Raw genomic sequence first — 27153 nt, 5'->3', positions numbered from 1 at the left:
TTTTCATTACCACCCTGTGTGCCTCGCCCCCAGGGTTTTAATATCGGCATGGTCACACAACTGTTTGAAGTAATTCTTTTTACTCTTCCAAATGACTTCTTTTAAGAAGCCACGCAGTTGCCTGTGTATTTCCTCTCGACCCCCTGGTCTTTCCCCTGAGCCTCTTCGCCGGAAACATGCGGCTCGTAAAGTTGCGACTGCGTTGTTCCATCAGTAGTTGGGTTGAATACTGGAGAACAATCGCCTTTTGGGCATGATCGCACGCTTCCGTCACCCATCGTGATTTGTGTGACTTTTTCTCTGGCCGTACCCTTCAGAGATATATATGGAGATATACACCTGGCATTCTACGAGAACTCATTTCCAAGCCCGATTCGTCCTTCATTTCCATGCAGAGTGCTTAAAGGTCACTGTCAGTATTGTCCTCATTTGCATGCGAAGCGCCTCTACTGGCTAAAGCGACACTTACGTATTATATCAACCTCATCTGCGATTTGTGTGACCTTCCACTCCGCATTTCTTGCAACGCATCTTAACCATCGCTTAATGCCACCTCCAACACATAACCTAGCCTATTGTTACTCCTTCTGCTGCTAACAGTTTGAGGACTGTCTCTACTGGTAGGCTTATGATGGCCGTTTGTATTCCTCCGTAGGCTTTTCTCAGCGCGTTCACCGATGACTACTCTAGTCCGATAAGATCGAATTGCTCCTCCAAGGCTTCGCGAACCTTCTTCTTCGTCATGATCTCATCTATGTCATTGCAGATTATAATGATCTCCGACCTGCTAGCTTTTATGTCGGCTTGCTGTCCTGACGACTTTCCGATTTGGCTCGAGAATTTTTCCGCGGTTACGTCCGTGGATTTTTTGAACTCCAACGGCTCCAATGCGGCTGCCATTGTCCTCAAGCTGGTGAGTTCGGGGTCTGCCGTCACTCTCCTGAGAATTTCAGTATATGACCCTTCACCTCGTTGGAAATGATAATCACCTCCTCTCTATCTTCTTCCGATCGTTTCTTTTTCGAGATGCCACCTTTGTCCGGGCTTCCGCATGCGCCTTGAGAAATCCGCTCTCTTTTTCCTGAGGTTACAGCTGCAACAATTTCACCGACTTCTTCAGCCGTCGTCTTTTTTATTTCCGGGGTTTGCTGGCCTGATCATTCGTTCGACTTTCCGTGCTGCCTCTTGCCCAGTTTCACTCCTTTTAAATTTGGAAAAATCATTACTTGTGTCGTCTGACTCACTTTTTCGTTCGACGCTTTTCCCCCCCTTTCGTCATGGGCCAAACAGATGCCTCTTACATATCACAGCTCTTATTTTTGGTAAATATTCCTGCGCTCCCTTACCCAGGGGGATAAAGGCCGCTTCCGATTGGTCACCGCCTCCAACATTGCTTGGGTGATTCGGCACCATGGTTTTTCCTCATAGAAAACTCCCGCTGCAACAGTTGCCAGGCTTATGCCTGTGTGGGGGGGGGGGGGATCCGGTCCGGGTCCGTCGGTAAAATCAGTCCCAATTCCCCCCCCCCCCCGCCGCTCGGTTGGGCGGGAAGAGGGTTCGTGTCCTTTTATAATTATATATAGCTAGAGCAGGCACGTGTGGGATATACACCCAATAAAAGTCACCCCCCGGGCTCGCCAGCCCCAGCCACGCTGGGTTCGCGTAATGGGTTTGTCTTTAGACACTAACGATTCCTGTCTTTGGAGTTTCCTCCTCCTTCCTTATTTCACCAGCTCGTTCTATATTTTTACAATTGCGGAGGAAACCATCCTTTGAGCTCAGTATCACCGCAACTATACTCATCGGGCTCACGTCTCCCCCCAGTGGTTGGTTCAGATTCCATCTTTCCATCGCAAACCTTGTGTAGTTAAAATAAAACATGCGGCGAATCATCTAGACAAAATCGGTATAAGTACTGCCTATAGCAACCACCGTTTTCCGTAAGGAACTGGATAACGTGGTAATTGGTTTCTCCGTGTTGTCGTTCAAGCTATACTTTAATATTGGGAATAAGCCCGTGCTTCCACCGGCCCTTCGAATACTCGTCCCACTTGCATTGCCAGCGATCATGTGACCCTCGCCTTGCCGCATTTTTACGTTCCGTGTGCCCTTCAGTACGTCTTGCATGGTATAGCACACTCGTTTCATTCATCAGAATGTCGATTGGGATCATGCATCAAAACCATCAGCCGAATTCACCTGCTTCCGTCTTTAAGAGTTTGCGAGTCCATCCGCCCCACACAGATCTCGCGTAGAGTAGAATGGATCGTACCACTCCGGTAATCTCCTACAGTGTTTTGGCCCACCGATATTCGGCAACATTCTTCCATTCCTTGTCAACGGCATCTGCCCATACCTCCGCGCCGAAGAGCAGCACGGACTGCTTTGCTCCCATAAGAAAACGTCTCCTGATAGATATAGGATCCCCAACAGTAGCCATTAGTCGACTCAAGGCCGAAACTGCAGCTGCAGCCCTGTCCGCTGGTGCTTTGATTTGCTCGAAGCATCTCATCTTTCAGTCGACCATCAAACCAAAGTATTTAACATCTGGTTTTGATTCTATAGTCAAATCGCCAATCAATATGGGACGCAGGGACAGGATTCTCTTTTTGTTAAGATGACTACTACGATTTTTTCCAGCGCAAGGCTGAAACCATGAGCCATCTGTCCGCTTACTCGACGAATCAATATGCCTGCTGTCTGGATTGCGCCAGTTTAACAGTGCGTCTGGCAACATCATCTGGATAACCGAACAGGCGCGACTCTTCTGGCATTCCGAGTCTTTAAAAAGTATCATAAGCAGCGTTCCAAAGGTCCGGTCCTAGGATGGATCCCAGTGCTACTCTCGACGTGATCTCAATTCTCCTCTAACCTTCTAGCGTTTCAAAGCAGGAAGCGGTCTTTCAAGTAATCCTTTAATATCCGCAAGACATAGCGCGGCATGTGGAATGAGTTTTCTAAAGCGCCTACCATTTCTGTCGGCATCGCGGATCGCTTCAGCGAGTCTACTCGTGATGACATTTTCAAGCACTTCCCCGACCGTTCAGTGTTTCCTTTTCCTTTGTTGATTAGCGCGAGTCTCGCCACCTTCCAGCGAGAAGGAAAAACGCCCTCCTTCAGGCAAGCGTTGATGGCCCCGAGCAGGAAGTATGGTTGTTAACGGAACGCCAGTTTCTACACTTCCGCCGGGACACCATCTGGACCCAGCGTCTTCTTATTTTTCATGGTGAGAACTGCTTTCTCGAGCCCGATTCTCGCCGCCATTTCCAGGATCCGTTTCCCTCTGGAATCTGGCTGAACCATGCTCCATTCAAGGGCTCTAGCATTAAAGTCACTTCCTATCAGGATTCGCCTCTCCGTACCTGAAACGGTGTTCTCCACGGCATCGAACCTGTGCCGAAAGTTCGACATCATTTCATTCGACGTCAGGTACACGCTAAACATAGCATCCAGACAAAGTCACTCCCTCAGCCTTGAGCCAGAACATGAAGCCGAAAGTCATCCCGAACCCAGATGGCAGCCGGTAAGTCGAGATGTTATAAAGCCGGTCTCTGTTCCGGCATTGCTCACTGATTGACACTAGATCTGCTGCCATCTTCACAGCGAACTGCGCTAGTAACTCGTGAGCGGTTGCACTCCAATGCATGTTAATTTGTAGGATGCAGATCATGCTAGTCGCGTCCTATCTCTTTCGTACTTTCAGCGACAAGATTAACCCCGCAAAATTTACATAAAACGCTGAAAACGCCCGATCTAATGTGGTGATCCTTGCAACCTGTGCTATACTCCGAAGAGGCTTGTCTGGTAACAATATGGCCTACTGGGCTCCAGTCTTGATTCGTACTAAGATTTATATGTCTCGGCAGATTAGAACCGCCGCGTCACTGCGTGAAGGGTTTGCGACAATCGGGGAATGTAACAATGCGTTTTCACATGGTCGCACACACTTTGGGTTGAAACGCATCATTGCTATGATGCAGGCGTTTGGATGTTGCTTTCCGCCCATCCTTATGTTGGCCGCTCCTCGGTTCTTTTGGGCGGGGGAAGGATTCGTGGGCTTTTTAAAAATGGGGATTTTCTAACTATATATATATTATATTTTTAACTATATATATGTGTAATAAAACCACCTTTACGTATTTGTTTTCCTTTTCTCTGTGCTTCGTCTATGGAAATTACTGTTTTTTATTGATTAATTTTTCTATTTTTTATGTTATTTAGCACATTTTTATTTACATATTTATTTAATTTGCTTATTTCTCCATCTTTTTTTTTGTTCTGTTATTTATTCTTTTTATTTTTTACTATTTTTTTTTTATTCATTTCGTATTTATTCTCATGTTCTTCTTTTATTCTTCTTCTTCTTTTTCTTCAGCCTTTGTCCCGTTCCCAAGCGGGGTCGGCATTTTAAATTTGTTCTATTTTCTTTATTTCTTTATTTACTTAAATTCATATATTCACTCATTTACTTAGATAATTTTTGCTTGTAAAACTGCCCCAAACAGTTAAAATAATTTTTAACGTGAATTGATTGCAGAAAAATAATCCAAGTTTGAAATTCTGTTCGTTCAAGGTTTTGTTCGACCCTTAATTTCAAATGTTTTGCATGATTCATAATTTTTGGTTACTAATATTCGAGATTTTGTGACAATATTGAGTAATTTTTCCAAATTCGTGGAAGCAAAAAAAGGGTCATCCATGTCACACCACAAAAAAAGAGAACCACAAAGAGTAAACGTTGACTCGAAGAAAACATAGATTTGTAAATTTGTTCAAGGGCATATAAATTGGACGGTCTGTTACAGTATGTTTTTTAAGGTTTTGTGTAAAATAAACCCTTATTCACTGTCTGTCTGTCACACGCACTTTTCTCCAAAATGGCTACACTAATTTAAACTAATTTTAGTGGACATATGGAAGCTATGAAATCCCACACACACAGTAAATGACATAAATGTACGTGGAGTTTACAGGGGGCTCCCCATACATGCAAAGATGCAAGGATGTAAAAACTTTTTTCCCCGTATATAATCATTTCCAGAAGCTGGACGCTGCAGGTATAAAGGTTTTGTGTTCATATTATGCGAGAAATTTCCTAAGCACGTTTTTCCATCCGTACATAATTAGAAATTCAAAATATGATTTCACTTTATATGACGATGGCGTTGATTTTCTAAAATATGGAAACTTATTTGACTAGATCTCCGAATGGGATGAATTTTGAGGTTCTACAGGTGCATCATTGTCATTTTTCGATTGGATGGTTTCTGAGAACGAGACCTAGTGCACTTTCCAGGGCACACACCCATCGAGCCCGTTTATTTGACATCCCACATGACCATATTCTGGAAAAAAAATGTATACACTCCTTTTGCATGTATAGGGCCCCCTTTAAACATAATAGAAAATGATGCCAACTTGCTGTATGTAAAGAGATTCATAGTACACATGTTCTCGCCAAATTTCGTGACAATAGTCTCAGCCGTTTTTGAATAAATTGGATGTGACAGAAAAATAGACAAACAGACAGACAGACAGACGCACACCTTAAATAAAACCTTAAAAACAAACGCAGGTTGAGTTGCCAAGGCAATAAGGATGCAAAATATGCGTTAAACAATTTGAAGAATTGATAGATGGAAAAGGAAATCATGGCTTTTCAAGGGGTTGCGAAAACATCTGGCCGAAATTTATTTAAACGTGGATGGGATGAACTCGAAGGCTAAATTTGTTCGCCAAGACTTTCGAAGTCCTAAAATTTAATGGTAGTAGTTAGTATAAGTCGAGAACAATCTCAAATCTTCAAAGTTTCTATGTCTCTTTTTATTGCTATTCAAAGTTACGTGGCCGAGCTTATATTGATTACCATTCATTTTTTCATATTCAACGAAAAATCCTTAAATAAAAAAAATGAACTCTTCTTCTTGTTTTGGCTTTAGTTGTAAATTAAAAATTAAATTAATTAATTAAATTAATTAATTTAATTAATTAATTGATTAAATTAATTAAATTAATTAATTTAATTAATTTAATTAATTAATTCTAGCGTTTTTATTTGGATATTAAAATATTGAGAGGTTTGCTTTTATCACTAAAAGCTAAGTATTACTAACAGTCTCTCATGCAATGTCGGATTTCAATAATATAATAAGTTGAAATCTGTTCGATGAACAGAACTTTCTTCACTTAATATAATTCAAATCCCCCTCCTGGCCGATTCTTGCCCGTGGGCCCACCAAGAATAAAAAACCATGAAATGCATCTGTAATAAGCGGTTCAACAAAACCTGCATTACACAATTTATTAAGATGAGATTATTACCCTGTGAATCGCACATAAATTTATTTTGCCAGTTTGAAGCATTTTCAGCGAGCAATTGTATCTTGTTTGCTTTTTAGTTATTAATTTTTTATAAATTAATTATTAATTTTTTATAAATTAATTATTAATTTTTTATAAATTAATTATTAATTTTCTTCTTCTTGGATGACCTTTGCCTACTTCAAGGAGAATTTTTATTTATTTATATATTTATGCCTTTAGTTAGTTTTTGTATTTGAGATATATTTGTTTATTTTGCTTTCAATCTTAATTATTTAAGCTTAATTTTTACTTTTTATTCCTTTCAAAACATTTTCTTCTTTTTTTTTTCTATTGTATATACAATTGCCAATCTATAAGGCAATTTTCTTACAATAAAACAAATAGAATAAAATTACAATAAAATAAATAAATTAAAAAAAAAATCCTGCCTTGTAAATTTTTCTAATCATTGCTGTTTTAATTTATTTATTTTTTAATAAAGGGCTTTATAATTTTTCATTAACTAACTTGTACCATTTGTTTTCTTATTTTCTTTCTTTGTTTGTTTAGCTTCTGATTTCCGTTTATTAGTATTTTATTGGCTTACCTATTTATCCATTGCATATGGTTGGCTCCAGTAGTTAGAGCGTTAAGCTGTCGTAATTGAAGGTCGCGCTTCAAATCTTACTAGTGGCGGAGGGATTTGTTATCGTGACTAGAACTCGGATGCCAGTCGAATCAGCTGCGAATGATTAATAATAATAATCGTTGGCGGAACAATCCAATTGGATCAGGACCTTAAAGTGTGTTAGAGCACTTCATTCAAGACTGTAACGGTATAATATAGGATTACAGTACCCTATAGAAGACAATATGGTCAACATTGTGCTCGCCCGAGATTATTAGCCTGATTTGACTCAGATCTCATTCACAGCTGAGTCGACTGGTATCCGACGTCAAATCTCGATACAAATCCTACTGCCACCAGTGAGATTTGAACCTCGACCTTCCGTACAACAGCCTCGTTCTCTAACCATTCAGCTGCGGAAGACTACCTGAGTCAAATCAGGGTAATAATCTAGGGTGAGGGCAATGCTAACCACATTGCCCCCTACAGTGTAGTGCAGTGTACCATTACGGGCTTGAATGAAGTGCTCTAATACCCATAGGGCCTTGACCTGGTTCAGTATGGATTGTTGTGCCAACGATTATTATTTTTTATCCATTAAGTCATTTATGTTCACAAACGTTAAAAAATCTTATACCATGTAAATATTCAGTGTAATAGAAATTAAAAGTAAACAAAATGCTAAGTAAAACAATATTCCCAAATATTTTTAAGGGGGTCATCCCGTGTGAAGGCCGTTTTTTGTTTTTTTTAGAAATTTTTTGTGAAGAACTGAATAAAGATACAAATACAAATTTTTCACCACAGATTTATTAATGTCTTGAGAGAGCATATTAATTTTTCCAGGCCGATCATATAGTTGGTTATTGAAATACAGAGCAATTTATACACCCATCTCCAAAAAAAGATGTTTTTCTGCTGCCACGCTAGAAAGCGTTGTGATCATCTTTAAGAAAAAAACTAAACGGCATTTGAACGCACAGACTTAACTACAGTCCGCCAACTAGGATTATTAAAAAATATTAAAAGCTAAATTTTTGGTGCCGTGTTAAATTTTTTTTTGTGAATTTTGGGGTTTTTTTAGGACTTCTTCAATGAATAAAAAAAACTACTGGATGAATCGCAATTACCCTAGTTTGCGGACCGTAGAACGACTCCGAATTTCAAAAAATCACTTTGCCCATGTATTCTACACTGTATCTAGATATAATTGATGCCAAAAAAAATCGATTCCTCGGATCCGACACACGGGATGACCCCCTTAAACACATTTTCAAAATGTACCCTTGTTAAAATCCTTGGGAATATACTAATTAGCCAGCCTTTTAAATCAATACATTTGGAAGACTTTTCCATTATGGACTGAAATTATATCTAAAGTGTAAATAGAGTTCATCTCGGGAAGAAGATCCTCAGGAGAATCCATGTTGGTGGACAATTTCGGTGTCTGTATTTCTCTCCAACGAGGGCCAAGTCTACCTATTCGTTTCTTACGGTAGTTATTGTTCTTAGAAACACTCAGACCGGGAACTATAATACTTCGTCCACTCAGATTAAATTCACAGTAACCTGCCACGCCTGATTTGATCCATGACTGCACAATTACGATATCATTCAAAGATTTCGTTGATTTACAGGCGTCAAAATTGTCCACCAGCATGGATTTTCCTGAGGATCCTCCTCCCGAAATGAACTCTATTTACACTTTAGATATAATTTCAAATCTACTAGAGGATTCAGAGTTTGTCAATCCCGATAATCCTCTACATGTACCCGCGTTCTTTAAAAAAAATCGTATAATGTTAGCATACCTATGACAAACTTCGCTCCCTAAATGCAAATATGATGATCACTCCGGTTTCACTGCTCATGATGAAATTTGCACTTAGAGTCCTGGCTATTTACCTACCAAGCCATTGGGACTTTTTCAGATTTCACCGGTTTGAACCCTGACAATCGTTTATCGGGATGCAGTAATTATGATATTAACAGCTTAACATCGCTGATTAACATCTATTCCTTCCCTCCGTTAGTCTTTGCCCCGCTCAGTAGTGGGACCGGTGTAAAATTTGCATCTATTAGACCAAGTCCTCTTTAACCCGCTACCAAAGATTTATCTGCATAACGCTAGCAAGAACTGGTCTATGTCTTGAGGGTTATAATAGGAAACCGACCAGGAATTATCAATTTACCATATTTTATGTTGGTTTGGAAGGTCTGCTATTTTCTTAATACTTTTAGTGTATTTCTCAATCTACAAGCTTAGGTTGACAACTGGCTAATTATATTTTCTAACTAAGAATCATTGACTTTAATTTCGAAACGCCCTCCAGTGACCTCGTTTGTTCGCAAAACCATTGGCCTGAAAGTGTAATATCACTTCATCACTGTCCTTCCACACCCAACATCACTATCCCACGTTGACAAAAGTGGTTTCATTATCCAAATCATGGATCTGCAAATCTAAACCTACGAAAATGTATTCCGTTAAAACCGCATGGTTTTTGAATAATGTATATAATACATGGTTTGCAGTAATTGATCCAAAGACTGATCCCGGTAATGGATGGTTACAATGTTATAAGTTTGTAATTTGTTTGCGAGATATTATATCACATACCGCAACAAGCTTTTTCCATTACCATCGCCCTAATTTTGGTACAATATCACTTTGATAGCAACTTTTTCAAGAAACGTTCAAACTTGTCCAGTTTCGATTTCAGGGGAAAACTTTAATATAATTCTTCTTCTACGTTAGCCTGTTTCCCGTTCGGTAGCGGGATCAGCTCGCCTGAATTGGGTTCAATTTGTTATACTACAAAAAGGCAATGACATTCAAACTAAACAAAAGGAAATGGAAAGAACATCAAAAGTGTTTATACTTACTTCACGGGAATTTATCAAAGTAAATTTTGATCTACTTAAATTATATTAAAAATGGAATTTCATAATTTTTTATAAATGTAATGAGTATCTTATTTCGACTATGAAAACCAGCATCTCAATTGGTTTCAATTTTCATTGAGAAAAGTGAAAAATTGTGTGTTTTCAAATCTTCTTGATATGATGTTTTTATTTATCTTCAATTGTTTCTACTAGTTTGTTTATTCCTTTATTTTTTTTTGTAGATAAATGACTACTTATTCCAATTATTATTTAGATTATTTATGCATTTATTTATTAACTAATTTATTTGCTTCACCTTACCTTGTTTTATAATTCCACATTTGCTTATTTATACATTATATTTATTCCATTCATTTACTATTATATTTATATTTATTTATTATTTATTCGTTCGCTTGCCTTCATTTATTGTATTGCATTTTTTAGTTTTATATACATTGGTATAGTTTATTTCTCTTTTTATTTATTTTATTTTCTTTTCATTTCTTATGTTACGTTTAGTTTTTTATTTTTATTTTATTTGTTCGTTTAATTTATTTCCTTTTCATGCTATTTATGTTCTTTTTGTTATTTGTGTGTCTCTTTTACTTCTTTCCCCTATTTGTTACTATTTCTTCCCTTTTATTTGTTTATTCTGCATTTATTATAATTTATAACAGGACTATCGCATTTCGCAAATTTCGCATTTTGGTTGATTTTGAAAAAAAAAAATGTCAATGGTTGAGCATGAATTAAGCGCAATCAAAATATACTATATTGATATTTATATTGAAATGAAAAGTGTTGTAAAACTAGAAGGCGTTGTAATATGGGCATGTGTTATGTATTAGTTTGGTTTTTTTTTTAATGGACCAGTATTACTTTGCTCAATTTTTTGTATGCACATGGCAATAATTTTTGTGTGCTTGAAACTGACCATGCTTGAATTGGTTTTTGATTTTATTTTACTTCCGATTTTGACTTTGTTTACCATAAATTCAATGGAATGTTTATATTAAACTACAATAGAAAAAAATATTCCATAGTAATTCTAAGTAACTATATTAATTAAAATTATATAAAGCAAATAATTAATTAAAAATATTTTCTGGTTTAAATTCTCTACAAAATAAATCATGTTACAACTCTTCCTCGTGGAATGGACTGGATGTTAATATAAACAGCTGCTTTGGGTGGAGGTGAACCCAATGGTGGTATTAGTTCAGAACGCATGGTACATTCAACACCTGGCAGCCCACAAGATCGTCATCCGAGCTCATTTGAGGTTGTTGGATCGGCTGAAAGTTTAGTTGGTCGGGTGAGTTATTTTCAATAAATTCAATATTACTCTTCCCATCTTTTCCGCCCGATTCCTTTCTTTTATCCATCCCTTCCTTCTTTTCTCCTTTCCACGCCCTCCTAATCTCCTCCGTTTCTTCTCTCTCATTTTTTCCGCCTTTCCTACTTTTCACTTCTCCCATTCCTCTCCGCCTTTCATGCTTTCCCGTCCTATTCTCTCCTCACCTCTCATTTTCCTGTTCTCTTGCTCAATTTCCATTCCAAATCTTCTCTCCCTCCTTACCCCTTTGAATAGTCAATCCACAATGCACAATTTAGTTGTCCACAGACTACCTAGGCCCTACTTTCAAACCCATTTTTGTAGTCTTAACCTGTATCTCAGGAATAATCAAATGAAATTAAATGTTCCTAATTTTTCCAACTGTTCTTTTTCCTTCTTGAATATCATGTCTTCTAAGCCCTCCTAATTTCCACAGAATGGTTCTAACCTATAAAGCACCGTTTGCGGGCCTTTGCTGATGTGCCGCTTTCTATCCCAATAAAGCTCGGGAACCACACTCTCCAGGTCTTATTCTACTAACCGAATATTCCCATTATCAATATATTCTCGTATAAGCTGAGCTTGCGTTGTTAAATTTGAGCGCCTTAATAACCAACCTTTTTTTGTTTTTTTGGGAGTAGCGCAACAGCACGCTGGCGGACTACCAACTAAACACCTCCCTGTCATCAGAGAACTAACCTGGAACCGTTTGACAAATTACTTCGGGCTAGCTCTCCCGCTCTCTCTCTCGCTTTGGGAGCCTTCAGTCAGGGAATCCCTTTCACCAACGGGAGGGGAAGGGAGGAAAGGAGTCGTTGTTAGTTCAGGGAACCCCCTACCGTTCGGTCCCTCCGTCGGTCGCGTTCAATCGTCTTCGCAATAAGAAAAGCCCGAACATAATGCGCAATACGATTCCAGCTGCCAGCGCTCTTCAGCATCTATCTGACAATGTTGTCTGGTGAGAGCTCCCCTATGGCTGCATAAAGCTGCTGGCGAAGGCCGTCCCACCTCTCGCAAGAGAAAAAGGTGAGTCCAGGGTCGTCCGCCACTCCATTGCAGAACACACGCCTTCCCAATCCTGTGCAGGTAAGACTGAAAACCTCAATGCCCACTTAGAAGTTGGGTAAGGAAGTAATCAATCTCACTGGGCGTTCTGTTCAACCACGGGTCTAATTTGTCGATGAGCCGCGCAGTCCACCTGCCCCTTGGCTCATTTTGCCAAGAAAGTCGCCACTCGGTAAGGGTGGGTTGACGTTGTTCACGGGCAACCACCTCTCTTAAGTTACGGCGGTAGATCACTTTGTGCTCCTTAGGAAGGAGGGCAACAGGGATCACTCCCGCGATCACCATCACAACCGGTTCAGAGACGGTGCGATAAGCAGACGCCACTCGCAAAGCTCCTCGCCTCTGCACTTGAGCGAGGCGTTTACGATGCACCTCCTTGTCAAGGGCATCAGCCGATACCTCCGCACCATAGAGAAGAACCGACTGTGCTGCTCCCATGAGAAGACGTCTCCTGGTTGATATAGGGCCCCCGACGTTCGCCATTAGCCGACACAAGGCTGCGACTCCAGCTGCAGCCCTGTCCGCTGCTGCTTTGATTTGCTCGAAGAAGCTTTTCTTCGAGTCGAGCATTAAACCAAGGTATTAACCGCTAGTTTTGACTCTATAGTCAACTCGCCGATCGATATGGGACGCAGGGTCGGGCTTCTCCTTCTGGGCAGGGTGACTACTTCGGTTTTTTCCAGCGCAAGGTTGAAATCGTGAGCAGTCATCCATCCGCTTACCCGTCGCATCAATCTGCCAAGTCTGCTTTGCGTCTGTTCAACAGTGCGTTCGGCAACAAATGCCGCAAAATCGTCTGCATAACCGACCAGGCGCGACTCTTCGGGCATATCGAGTCTCAGCGGACTATCGTAGGAAACGTTCCAGAGTTCCGGCCTTGGATGGACCCTTATGCTACTCCCGACGTGATTTCCATCCTCCTTTGACCCTCTAGCGTCTCATAGAGCAGGGAGCGATCTTTAAGATAATCCCTCAATATCCGCAAAAGATAGCTTGGCACGTGAATTGAATTGAATTAATCGCATCTACGATCTCCATAACAGCATCCACTGTAGATTTCCCTGTTCTAAATCCGAACTGCCTTGCGGATAAGTCCCCGACAGTACGGATCGCTTCAGGGAGTCTACCCCTGATGAGCTTCTCGAGCACTTTTCCGGCCGTGTCAAGCATACACAGCGGTCGGTAAGCGGACGGGAGCTCCGGGTGTCCCTTACCCTTACTGATCAACGCGAGTCTCGCCACTTTCCAGCGACAAGGAAAAATGCCCTCCTTCAAGCGTTGAACACTTGAAGAAGCAATTCTGGCTCTCTTATTCTGAAAAGGGGGCAATCCACCACGCTTTCCACGCTATTTACATCAACCCGTACAGGGTGTCTGGGGAATAATGCCCGCACAATGCAGTCCATCTGCTCGGTGCTCAGTATGCAGGGCTTCCACAGAGCCCCGATTTTCCGGGTGACAGGCTTATAGCCCCCACGGGTCCTTATTCACCTCGTTAACAAGATTCTGCCAGCCGCGAGCTTTGCTTTTATTTATAGCGTTGCGGAGTCTCCTTTTTGCTGATCTATATTGTGCCTTTATGGCAGATGCCTCCTCGTTGGCGTGCAAACGTTGTGCCAAACGGCGGAGCTTATGACACTTCTTCCGTAGGTCGGCAATTTCTGCCGTCCACCAGTACATAGAAGGCTTGTCGCGCCTGGGGCCTCTCCGAGGCATGGAAGCCTCACACACCGTCGTTATCAGGTTCATCACTAAATTTAAGACGGTGTCAGCTGCGACACTACCACCCCCCGGAGTGCCCCCCAGCGCGGCCCTACCTGCTCAAAGAGCTTCGAAGAAGTTCTCGGTGTTCACCCTCGCGATATTCCACACGCAGGGGGAGCGTCGTGTTTGTGCTCGCCGGCAAGTAGCGTCAAACACTTCGAACGCAATGTACTGATGATCACTTGCCAAGAAGTCTTCTAGGACTTGCCACCCGTCCACCGATGATGCCAGAGATTCAGACGCAAAAGTGATGTCAGGAATGCTTCCTTCACAACCTGGGCGCAGAAACGTTGGTGTGGATCCGTTGTTTAAAACTACGAGCCCGGTTCTCGCCGCCATTTCCAGAATCCGTTTCCCTCTGGAGTCTGACTGAGGCATGCCCCATTCAAGAGCCTTGGCATTAAAATCACCGCCAACCAGGATTCGCCCTTCCGTGCTCGAAACGGAAGCCATTAGGCGCTAAAAAACGTCATCCCTAAACACCGGATCCAGACAAACCCGTTCCTCGGGCCTGCGGCAAGAACACGAAGTCGAACGTTGTCCCGAACCCAGGTGGCAGCGGTGTTCGATAAGTCGAGATGCCATGAGGATGGGTCCTTGTTTCGGTATTGCTCGCTAATCAGCACTAGATCAGCAGCGAACTGTGCTAGCAAATGGTGAGCGGTTGCACTCCGGTGCATGTTAACCGACAGTAAGTGGGATGGAACTGCAAGGTTCTTTCGAGGTTGAGCAGGACACACTTGTCTATGAGATATAATTATACTCGCAATATATTAACGTGGTTACCATTCGCTCAAATTCTTTCTTCTTTGGAGCAAAAACTCCTGCACCTGCTCCTTTATCGTGAGCGACCCATAACCCAGCGTAATGCTAGGTTATTATTTGCTAGTGTTATTATACAAAATAATTTTGGTTGTTTGTTAAGGACACAGGGGGTCCTAAGTCCCTATCTACTTTGATGGCAGGGCAGACCACTTGAAAAGCAACTTGCTTCCTCTCTTGTGGTCCATGAACCCCTCTTTTTGTGTTTACACAAAACCTTATTAAAATCGGTTTACTGTCTATTTGTCTGTGTGTCTTTCTTTCTTTTCCGATGGCAGGTGGAAAGCTTCAAAAGCTACCGCAGCCTCCTGCCACACGGGTATGTGGGACTCGTACCCACTAAAACCACCTCTTTCTCCTTTCACTTTCCCCGTAGGACTCCCATTTGGTATTACGTCGCGAGACTGGATCAGAATTTATTCTGCGTTCATGTTAATATTCTTGTTCTCAGAAGAGACTCTAAGATAATTCCTAGGCCTCTCTGGATTAGTGCTGGAAAATGCCATGTACTCCGGGAGATTTCAGTGGTTTAAAAGTTCCCACTGCCCACCTTAGCCTAGCTTCTGAGCATACCTCTTTTGCTAGTTTCCAGTTCTCCTTTTTTCCCCTTTTATTCGTTGTTGGGGTGCCAGGTAGAATGTTGTCACCTGCGACCGTGGGGTAGGACCCCGGGAAATGAGTTCTGAGAAGCAGATGTACCCTGTCCCCCTCATTCTCGGTAAATGTCCCATCTTCCTTCTTCAAACAGACAGAGGATATTCCCCCGTCTTTGGCTACAACCTTGCACAGCCTGGTTGCTTCTGTGATCTGTTCGATCCCTTCACAGAATTCCCTGAAGCGGTTCCGTTTTGCTTCCCTGTTCGCGTTGCTATACGCAGTCAGTGCATTTTTGTACCTCTGCCAGTCCCTGGTTTGTTTTGCCCGGTTGAAGAGTTTTCGTGCCTCTGTTCTCTTTCTGGCCAGGTTCCTGTTCCACCACGGTACATCGCTTGATGACTTAACTGTCTTAGCCAGACAGCTGGCCTCATATGCGTCAATGACGACTGTTGACGTTTTCCACCACTGTTTCTAGTTCCAGTTCGCTCCTGATGTCACCGCCCCCTTGAAGGTGGGCAATGTTGTTGCTCAAGTGCGTTACGTAGGATTCTCAATCCATTCTCCTGGGACTCTTTATTATTCTTTCTATTTCGGAGTTACCCTCAATTTCGAATCTGATTGTGCTGTGACCAATCAGACATAGAGGGTTCGTCCGACACTCTCCAATTCCTGACCATTCCGTGCATTAGAGTATTTCCTAGAGTTATGTCTAGTACCTCCTGTCTAGTGCCGGTCACAAATGTTGGAGTGTTCCCTAAGTTATATATTTCTAACTTATTGCTAAGAATAAATTCAAGAAGGTACTCACCTCTACGATTGGTGTCGCTGCTTCCCCAGACTTCGTGGTGGCCGTTGGCATCGCAGCGACTTGTTCCGGTGGAGCCCGGATTTCGTCTCCTGGGAAGAATCTCGATGCCACAACTGCCTCTCGAGTGCTCCTCCCGGCTTCCAATGAGGCTTAGATAGCCACAAGGTCCCCGGTTCAGAAGTCTGAAAGACATATGTATTTTAAATTAGGTTTAAGAATTATGCAAGCTCTTGGTTTTTCACAAGAGGAGTCCCAAATTACGTGCATGTTTCCTCCTTGCAGACCGCGAATCTGCCCCCGGTACACCCAGGGCTTGTGAGCCAGCACTATTCCAATGTTCTGCTTCGAACTTTTTATCTGGGCTATCTTAGTGCTGGCCATTGGCTCCGTTATTGTTTGGAGCTCTTCTCCATTGTCCGAGTATCGCCCTCCTCCTCTGACATGGCGCTTTCCTGCGCATCGTTGTCCACTCTGAGCCCTAGGAGTCGTAGGTCCATGTTGTCCTGCTTCTGCTCTTCACTGGGCAGCAGATCTACTTCCCTGGTTGATCCAGTTCTTTCCGCATCTATGGCTTTCGAGACTTCTTCGATGGCCTCGGTAAGCTTTTCACCCGGTGTCTCCTCCGAGGTGTCTTTCCTCGGCTTTTCCCTGTGCTTATGCACGGGTATGTTGCCAAATCGGTAGTTGATATGGCAACTCCCACGTTTGATTGCCTCCAGGGATCGGTCATCTATCCCGATCGTGAAGAATTTACCCTTTTCCTCCACCTTGCTTCTGAAGACTCTCCATAGTCGGGTATGGAGATCTTCATTCTAGGCGATTAGGAGGCCCATAAGGTCTTCCGTTTCTGTTGTCGCGGATTTTGGCAGAAAAACTGTCACCATGTGTGCTCCTGGTATATCATCCCCACCACATGTTGACAGTTCGACCTCTTCCCAGCCTGGTAATCTAGGAACTATGGTTCTAATCCACTCTGCAGTATCCTCCGTCGCGCAGTCCACAAGTATAAGGCCTAGTCGAAAGCGTATCCCGGTGAACACAAGTTTCGAGGTCCATCTCTTGCATATGCATATATTATATTACGTGCTACATACATAAAATGAGCATAATATCCGTCTGCAATATACATATCAATACATCTTGGAATGGAGGAATGTTTTGAATTTTCAGCTCTTTATAAATGGAAAAACGTGCATAGAAAGTTTCTCACATAAGATGAACAAAAAACCTTTATACCTGCAAGCAGCATCAAAGCCTGCCACTTGCCTGGTACTCTAAATTGGTAACTTCCATCCATCAGCATAGGGAGCATAATATTTTGGGTTAGGGTTTTTCATTATTGTTTAGCTTTGGAATACCTCACGGTTTCCCAGGAGATATCCTCTACCAAACCCTGCTGCCATGGCAAGGTAGGGAATCACAGGAAGTTATTATTAGGACATACTTGCTTATTTCAGTACAGGGTTCGGTTGATTGACAATACTCAGTTTCGCCGTGAGTTGAGTTGAGTTCTTTGAGAAGTTTTGCGTTTGTTTACGATTTACTAAATTTTGCAGAAAAGAGGTTTATTTTTTGGCTCTTAAATAAATCAATCTCTTGGACTTGGCTTATATCTCGTCCATTACACGCTGTCAGATAATACCAATGATTCAGGGGGGAGGGCTGTTACAACTCATTTTGTGTCAACACAAACCCTTATTAAAATCGGTTTATTGTCTGTCTGTCTTTCTGTCCGTCTGTCTGTGTGTCGGTCTGTACGTACGGTATTACATCACGGGGCGGAGTCAGCTCACTTTAGCTTGGTCCCCTTTCGTCTCTCCGCGGCGTACTTAATCGCGCTTTTCTATTCTTCTCTGCCTTTCGCAGTTTGCTCTGGAGGAGCAGGAGGAGTTGATCGCATCCCAGTCTTCCTGACATGCTAACATTCTTCGCACCAGATTCTCTGGTACGAGCACCTCTCCTAGAGTCTCCTCTAGGTTCTTCCTTTCCTCCACAAAACTTGGACAGTGGAAGAATACATGCTCTGGGTCCTCTGGGACTCCATCGCAGTTTGGACAATCAGGTGAGGTATCTAGTTTAAGCCTGATTAGGTACTGGCGATATCCTCCATGCCCATCCACTTGCTGTGGATGCTTTATCATAAACATACTGCACATGTTGCTTATAGCTAAGCTTGCCGTCTATCATCACTCCCAAGTATTTGATGGCAGGCTTAGAAGTGATGATATGATTCCCAATTTGAATACGGGCAAAATTTCTCTTACGGCGCTTGGTAATGAGGACCGCTTCTGTTTTTTCCTCCGGAAGTGTCAGACTAGAATTCTCTAGCCAACCCTTAACAGCACCGATCGCTTCGGATGAGTATAACTCAACATCTTCGAGGTGCTTTGCGACCACGACCATCGCTATATCGTCGGTGTAATCCACCACCGTGGGGGGAAGGGGAAGATTGTCTGTCTGTCTGTCTGTCCGTCACACGCATTTTTCTCGGAGACGATTATAGCGATTGAGGCCAAATTTGGTAGAAAAGTAGGAACTGTGAACGCTCACACATACAGTGAGTTACATCCTTTTACGTTGAATTTAAGGGGGTTCCCCATACATGCAAAAGGGGAGTGTAAAATTTTTTTCATCAAATATGGGCATGTGGGATATCAAATTAAAGGTCTTGGTTAGTGTTTTTCGAAGCCGGTCTTAGTTTTGACATTTGTTGGAAAGGTGGGGAGTACGGTGGGTTGAAAGTGATCATTTCTTTAAGGGGGGCATTCTCAGAAACCGAAAGACCGAAAAATCTGAAAAAAAAATCAGGAGACTGCCACTATATGATACCTGGGCTCCGAAGTACCTTTCATATCGATATCTGTTCAAATAAAGTTAATAAGAGTATATTACTATAATTTTTTGTAATTGGCTGGAAACTTCCCCCCCCCCCTTAAATTAATCCTAACACCACGATTTTGCTGTGATAGAGGCTATAATGTGGAGCATGATCTTACTAAGTTTGGTGGAAATCGCATCATTACTAACAAAGTTATAATACGTCAAAGTTGTTGCTTCTTTGAAAATTGAAGACTATGAATGTCAATATCACCCGAAAGTGCATACTCTCACATGATATATGGATATATTACGTGCTACTTACTAAGAAATACACAAAACCTTTCGTACCTGAATCGTCCAGCTTCTGGTTTCCCGACTTGTTTAGAAGTAAAGCTACCGCTCATTTCACATTACTTCCACCCACTGCTGAAAAACCAAAATTTATACCATATTAATACGTGTTTATAACGATTGTTTTTCTAATTATTCAGGTCCTCGCTGAACAGGGTCTTGGTAAATATTGTGATCCCGATTTTGTCCGATATACATCGCGTGAAATGCAGGAGGCTCTCAATATGACGTCCGAAGAAATGGACATGGCGGCACATCAATTACTTCAGCAAGAGTGTACCAAACCCGCTCTCCCGGGACCATATGGGATGCAACAAGTCGTGCCCAATAACATAGTGACGACAGGACAACAGACAACATCGCAATCACCAATGGCTGGAAATAACTACGCCTACAGTGGAAATACAATGAAATCGCAGCAACCACAACAACAACCGAATTTAATAGCATCGTCCGAAACTAGGAGCAGGTCAACTGCCCAAGGATCAATGGGTGTGGCAGGAGCGCAATCGTCCTCGGTATCGCCTACTTCGCAGGATGCTTCGCAAGCCGCTAGCATCTTTCATAAGCCTCAATATCAATCGCAAACGCCATCGTCGCCTTTACCATCACCCCAGAATCAGCAACAGAAACAACAACAAAGTGGCTTTCATCAACAGACCGATCGCCAACATTTATAGCAAAAATTTGAAATTTTTTATAATTTGTGACTTGATTATTTCCTTTCGAAGTTTGTAGAATTCTTTCGTAAACGTTTCACAGAGTACATAGATTTTCCAATTATCTAAGTAACTTTTTTAGATATCGCATGTTGGACTTTTGACTATATCCTGGATGCAATCGTGTATGAATTCAAATATTTCAGGTGGGAGTACCTTAGAGGTTCCCTAATAGCTCGCCAATACGTATATTGTTTACTGATTGTCCTAACTTTATTCAGTTGAAGCAAAACTCCACATGAATGAAATGAATGATGAAAACAGGGTTGGAGTCATTCGTTCCGATCTAGGCCTGCCTTAATAAGGAACTCTAGACATCCCGGTTTCCGCCGAGGTCCACCAATCGATATCCCTAGAAGCTCTCTGACGTCCTGACCTACGCCATCGCCCTATCTTAGGCACCATAGATATTGCCCTTATAGACTTTCCTGGCTGGATCATCCTCATCCACACGAATTAAATAACCGACCCACCGTAACCTATTGAGCCGGATTTTATCCACAACCTGACAGCCATGGTATTGATCACAGATTTCGTCATTACGTAGGCTACGGAATCGTCCATCCTCATGTAGGGAGCCAAAAATTCTTCGGAGGATTCTTCTCTCGAACGCGGCTAAAAGTTCGCAATTCTTCTTGCTAAGAACCCAAGTCTCCGAGGAACACATAAGGACTGGCAAGATCATTGTCTTGAACAGTACGAGCTTTGACCCTATGGTGAGACATTTCGAGCGGAACAGTTTTTGTAAGCTGAAATAGGCTCCGTTGGCTGCCAACAACCGTGCGCAGATTTCCTCATCGTAGCTGTTATCAGTTGTAATTTTCGACCCTAAATAGGAGAAATTATCAACGGTCTCAAAGTTGTAGTCCGTTTGACCAGCGCAGTTTGATGTTGTTGGCTGGTTGGTTTTTGGTGCTCACGTTACCACTATATACTTTGTCTTGCCTTCATTGATGTGCAGCCCAAGATCTCGCGCCGCCTGCTCGATCTGGATGAACGCAGTTTATACGTCTCCGGTCGTTCTTCCCATGATGTCGATATCGTCAGCATATGCCAGTAGTTGGGTGGACTTAAAGAGGATGATACCTCTGGCATTTACCTCAGCATTACGGATCACTTTCTCCAGGGCCAGGTTAAAGAGGACGCATGATAGGGTATCCCCTTGTCGTAGACCGTTGTTGATGTCGAATGGTCTTGAGAGTGTTGTTGCTTTTATCTGGCCTCGCAAATTGGTCAGGGTCAGCTTAGTTAGTCTTATCAATTTCGTCGGGATACCGAATTCTCTCATGGCCTTGTGCCCTGGCTATGCTATCACAGGCGGCTTTAAAGTCAATAAATAAATGGTGCAACTGGTGTCCATATTCCAACGGTTTTTCCATCGCCTGCCGCAGAGAGAAAATCAGATCTGTTGCTGATTTGCCTGGAGTGAAGCCTCTTTGGTATGGGCCAATGATGTTCTGGGCATATGGGCTATCCGACCTAGATAGCGGAGAATATCTTATAGATGGTACTCAGTGGTGTGATACCTCTATAATTGCTGCACTGGGTGATATCTCCCTTTTTATGAATGAGACAGATATTGTCTTTTTGCCAGTTGTCAGGCATTGATTAGCTGTCCCAAACCCTGAGCACAAGTTGAGGAACGACTTAATGTAATTGGTCGCCTCCATATTTAACCAATTCGGCTATAATTCCATCGGCTCCTGGCGACTTATGCATTTCAAACCGATGGATTGCACGGACTGCATGGTGGCAGTATTTGTCCGTCGTCATCAGTTCCTCCAATTCGCCGATGTTCTCGTTGTTCAGTAGTTCATCAAAGTACTCAACCCATCGCTCCAATATGCCCATTCCATCGGAAATCACGTTTCCCTCTTTCTCCTTTCGGCAGGATGAACATCGAGGTGTGTAAGGCTTCGTCCTGCTGACTTGTTGGTAAAACTTCCGCGCGTGGTGCGGTTGCTCCCTGTACTTTTCGAGTTCACAGACTTGTTGGTACTCCCAGGCTTCCTTTTCCAGTCTATGAAGTTGCATCTCTGCTCGCCGGAGTTCGTGATAAGTCTCCGGCCGTGCCCGCGTTCTTTGATAATACAGCATTACTCGGTATGCAGCATTCTTCCGTTCCCTATATTGGGACAGGGTATCGGCTAGCTACTCATAAGCCTCATCTCTGTACAGGGAGCGCACGTTCCATGAGAAAATCGCAAATCTTTATTCCTTTTTCGTTGCCGGGTTCATCGTTGTGTTATCCATCCAGTCCGAGACTCATGGTGAATCAAAAAGTCTTGGACGCCCAATCAAGCTCGTACCATGATCGGGTCGGATTTGTGGAATGCAGCTAGGTAAACATTGGTACTGAGCTCAGAGCAAATCTGTAGATGGAGTCCCTTTGTAGCCATGCATACGAAAATGATTACATATACCTTGGTGGGGTTGTAATTGCGCTGCCGGCCTCCTTTTATTTTGAAGGGACCACATAGGGCTGTTCTTCCACTCTGGAACTCCAAAGATGCCGATACTCGTCCCACAGGAAGAATTCTAGAAACTAGCGCCTGTGCTTTCATTCAGATATATAATGTGCAACCCCGAATCCATTTTTTTCCGCGCTGTCGCCGTGCGAGAATATAATATTTCTCCCGTGTGAATGTCGTGGGTAGGTAGATGAAATCCACTTATGCGCTAAGTGCTAGACTCTTGCTTCAGAGAGACTACGGGCTAAAACACTCTATTGCGCGTATAGGACTCTAACCTGGAACCGTTTGACACATTTTCTCCATGTTTTATATTTATATTTGACCTGGAGGTGAAATGAATTTTTGACGACCGATCCCCATGAAACAGGCACAATCACTGTCAGCGGCAGTGATCTGCCCAGAACTGAGCGATTTAAATACCTCGGGTCAACGCTATCAGCCAATGGAGAGCTGCGTTATGAAATTGCTTCACGCATTAACGCAATCTGGATGAAGTGGCGTTCCACAACTGGTGTCCTTTGTGATCGACGTATCAACGAACGTCTCAAATCTAAAATTTACCGCAATGTCGTCCGTCCAGTTGCTCTCTATGGTTCTGAGTGTTGGCCGACCATAAAAGACAATGAACGGCGTCTTGCGAAGAAGAAGAAGACCTGGAGGTGAAATGAGTAGTCGTTTCACCTACAAGCCATGTAATCCAATGGCTTTCAGGTACAATGCGTACAATGTCGGTCTCGGCTGGATTTATGCGCAGTCCCGCCTTCCTGCACAAGTTACTAGTGATTCGTAACCGACTTTGGATTCTACCACATAGGGTATTCTAATACTTGCTCCTACAGATTAAAACAATGTCATCAGCGTAACCCAGTACCTGTATTTCAATATTTGTTAGTTCTACCAGGAGTTCATCAACTACTATACTCTACATTAACCCCACCTTGTGGACAACCTTTAGGAGTGTTTATGATAATAGAATTTTCCTATTTGCCTACTCTCTAGCATCCTGCCCATCCAAAAGGCCAGAGTGCTTCCCACTCCCTTGCGAATCAGGGTATCTCGTATCTCTATGTGCGAACGCTCCTTCGATATCCAAAAACACACTCAGTGCTATTGCCTTTGCTTTTATGGCATCCAGTACTACATTCGTCAGCTGATACAGGACAGTTTCGGTTAACCACCCTACCCGGTGTACATTAGAAAGTCAGTTCTAATATAGTTGTCAATGATCTTCTCCACCATTTTCAGTACGATGTCAAGGAGATTGGTCTGAAATATTTAGGGGGAAAAGGATCCTTTTTAGCCGCATACTTCCATGTAAGTTTCAGTACTTTGAGGAAAATACCATCCGGCTATGGTGCTTTTTTATCCTTCATGAATAGGACCGCCTTCTCTAGTCCTTTACAATAAAGAATGAGTACTCCTCAGTCCTTACCCTGTCATCGACAGCGTCAGCTCGAATGGGTTGAAGACGAAAAGGAGCCTGCACGATTTCTTCCTCCCTTCTCCATGTTCCCTGTTCCATGAAAGCAGTGCTTGAAGTGCGTGAAGACGAAAACGAGCCTGCACGATTTCTTCCTCCCTTCTCCCTGTTCGATGTTCTTCGTCTTTTTGTAACCAGCTTGTAACCAAGGCCCTATAGCTCCCTGCAAACGTAGCTGATTTGTTCCAGCGTGCTTTTTGGTTGTTGATTTTGTGACGGAGTTCCTTTTTCCCTTTCTTGTATTCTACGAAACTGAGGGTTACCTTATCTTGGCTCGTTACACACTGGACAATCGGGCGAAATCTGAGGCAGGTCCTTCATAAATTTGCAATTTGAACCGTCCATCGATACAGAAGCTTGTCGTGACTCCGTTTCCTTTTGAGCGTCAATGTATTACTGCCGTGGTGATAAGGCTCATTGTTGAATCTACTAGTCGTAGTTCCTTTGCCCGCGCCTGGATCTTGTAGCTCAATTGTGCCGCTTGAGAGAGCTTCGGAAAATTTTCCAACATCGATTTTCCCGATGTTCGACCCGGCGGGTGTTTGCCAGACGTTAGAACATGGAGGAGGGGGGGCCCTGTTTGCCACTTCGAACGAAATGTAATAATGATCATTGGCCGTGTATTTTCCAGTACCTTGCATCGTTACACTGCGGACACGTCAGAAATAGTGCTCTGGCAACCAGGGCGTCATATTTCCTGCACCATCAGGTCGTCAGTAGTTGCAATTGTGGGCATCTTTGCTGGAAGGGTGTGGATTATGGTCCTTAGCTTCTCATTTTCTGTAACTGAGGACCTGCCTTCTCAGGGGCAACGACAATGACAATTTTTTTCCTCTAGAGTTAACAGATGCAACTCCCACTTTAAGGTTACTCACATCTGGACAATCTCTTTTTATTGCTTCCTCCACCTCTATCGTGATCGTGAATCAATCGGGATCCCTTATTTTAAGGATGCTTATGATTTTTTGGAAACTATTGCTTTCGTGCCCAGAATGCTTTAGACTGACTCGCTGAACATAATTTTCTAATCGATCTTCGACCGAAAATGCTGGACGATAGTAGCAGCCTTCATTTTCCGTAGGACTACCCAGCACTTCTTTTGTTCCTTTGCCCATCTCTTTGAAATGAACTCAACTTAACTGCCGTGAGGAAGAGGAGAGAGAATCTTGAGGAAGACCATGATTTTACGTTTCACAATTTTGTTCTCAATCTCCTTTTGGGACCGAATGCAAAAGAGAGCTATTTCGGAGTCAGTATATGCAATGAATTATAAGGGATGTCTTCAATACCTCTTGTTACATTCCTAGAAAGTTCTATTAGTAAGGCCACACTTTTTAACTCTAACTCAAGAATAGTACAACTTCCTGAGTCCTGATTTCGCCGAGTTTTCAATGGAGCAACACGGCTCTTAGTCGCAATATAATCTCGTGGTTTCAACAAAATTTGACGGTACAATTTTTCGGGAAAGTCCTAGTCTAATTTACTAATGCGAATGACAATAGACTCTAGACCCTATAAGAATCGGAACGTGGGATGCACACGTCGTGGGCGTGTCGGCCACCCTACCTGGGAACAAAGAAATTATCCTTTGCAGGGGTCGAGGGACATCGCCTTTTGTTACCCGTTCTACGGCATGGGCTTTCGTCTCCACCCTTGAACCATCCTCTAGTTCAAGAGTCAGCCCGACAAAGGAAAAAGCTTTTCCTGTGGAGATTCCAGTCCCCACTGAAACCTCTACATTTGCTCTCTATTTGGTCAAGCGTAGTTTCTGAACCAAATCCTCATTTTATATAACTGCTCTGACTTCCCTGATCCATAAAGCAGGGAAGATTTACCGTTTGCCTGTTCTTTGCCTTCACATTGATCACCGCCGTAAGTTGCATAATTCTCGAATGAACTAGTGCAGGAAGTCTCTGCGCCATGGGACGTACTTCCTGAGTAGCTTCACGCAAAGATGCAGATATGAAATATCGTCCCATGGTGCCCATGACAAATCTTACACTTTAAGGATCTGGATAGAAGGAATATGTGGGGCAAGGGAACAAAAACGATCGATAGCCATGTTTTCAGAAATGTAACCCTTCGAGCATCTACCTTTCTAGACCATTGAAAGAAAATTTTAAGGAAGACCCAACCCACTACGTACCCCCCTCCCCGGTGTTGTAGTTTTCGGATGGCGAAGTTTCTGTTTGCCGTACTGTATCCCTAGGAACTGATTCACTAGATTCCGAAGGGCACTTAGGACGGATAATGGATCTTGATCGCCAGACCAGACCTTCGTCCGGTGACCATTTCTCCGATGAGACCCCCTGTTTCATCACCACTGCCGCCTTGTTTTCCGAGCAAGAGAGAAACTCCTATAATGCGTGATGAGAACACTGTTATGAGCAGGAAGGAAATCCTGATAGGCCGGATGAGCGTTATCACAGTTTTTCAGTTTTTTTGAATAACCCTTTCCTGCTGAACGTAAATAATTTCCTAACAATTCATATTGAAACTGGAAAGCCATAACATTTAACTGACATTATTTTGAGCCTATCTACCTCCTCTAATACATTATCGAGCAACAATGAACATGATGATAAGACTCCCCTGAAAGTTTCAATTATTTGGTAGTGTTAGTCCAAAGCATTCATGTTGTTCAATTAATTGAGTTCGCTAAAACATGAATATGTCATGACAAACGCCCGCAACGAAGGCGAATAACTTTGACATCTGCAATGTAGACCAGGCTTCTAACCTCTGTCGCAATAATCTCGCTAGCCAAACGTTCAGGTAAAATTCTGACAACGGCATTAATGATGTTGGTAGTTGCCGAAGTAAACTTTTATTTTGGGATAATTTGCCTAGCGTCTATGAGAATCTCAGCATATTCTGTGAATGCTACCTGAAATGCGGTCAAGGCCTCATCGTGAATTGGGTCGACAGCACCAGTTGCTAAGCTTCTCCTGATTACTGAGTGAAGTATTCGAGTTGTTCCTTTGATCACTTCGGTAAATTGACGGCTTCACACCGAGCTCAAGTGAAACTTCGTGGAGAATTTGTTACCTAGTTGTCATGACAATTAAACGCCCGCAACGTCAATAAACCCGTCGAC

The 27153-nt window shown here is 42.8% G+C and overlaps 1 protein-coding gene across 9 annotated transcripts in view; it reads left to right on the top strand.

Moving 5' to 3' along the window:
• The window catches only part of LOC119660711 (muscle calcium channel subunit alpha-1), a 458885-nt gene extending 438378 nt beyond the window's left edge, over positions 1-20507 (top strand). For 8 of the 9 annotated variants that reach the window (XM_038069351.1, XM_038069354.1, XM_038069349.1 and 5 more), the window contains 2 exons: positions 11002-11135; positions 19524-20507. In XM_038069351.1, the coding sequence (XP_037925279.1) occupies positions 11002-11135; positions 19524-20063 (674 nt within the window). In that variant the 3' untranslated portion in view covers positions 20064-20507. The remainder of the gene's footprint in view (positions 1-11001; positions 11136-19523) is intronic. The other variant, XR_005250469.1, reaches the window with a different exon arrangement.
• Positions 20508-27153: the final 6646 nt, after the last annotated feature.

This window comes from Hermetia illucens, chromosome 7 (assembly GCF_905115235.1).
Source record: "Hermetia illucens chromosome 7, iHerIll2.2.curated.20191125, whole genome shotgun sequence".
Taxonomy (NCBI): domain Eukaryota; kingdom Metazoa; phylum Arthropoda; class Insecta; order Diptera; family Stratiomyidae; genus Hermetia; species Hermetia illucens.
The sequence above is the reverse complement of the archived record's forward strand: the minus strand, read 5'-3'. Positions and strand labels throughout refer to the sequence as shown.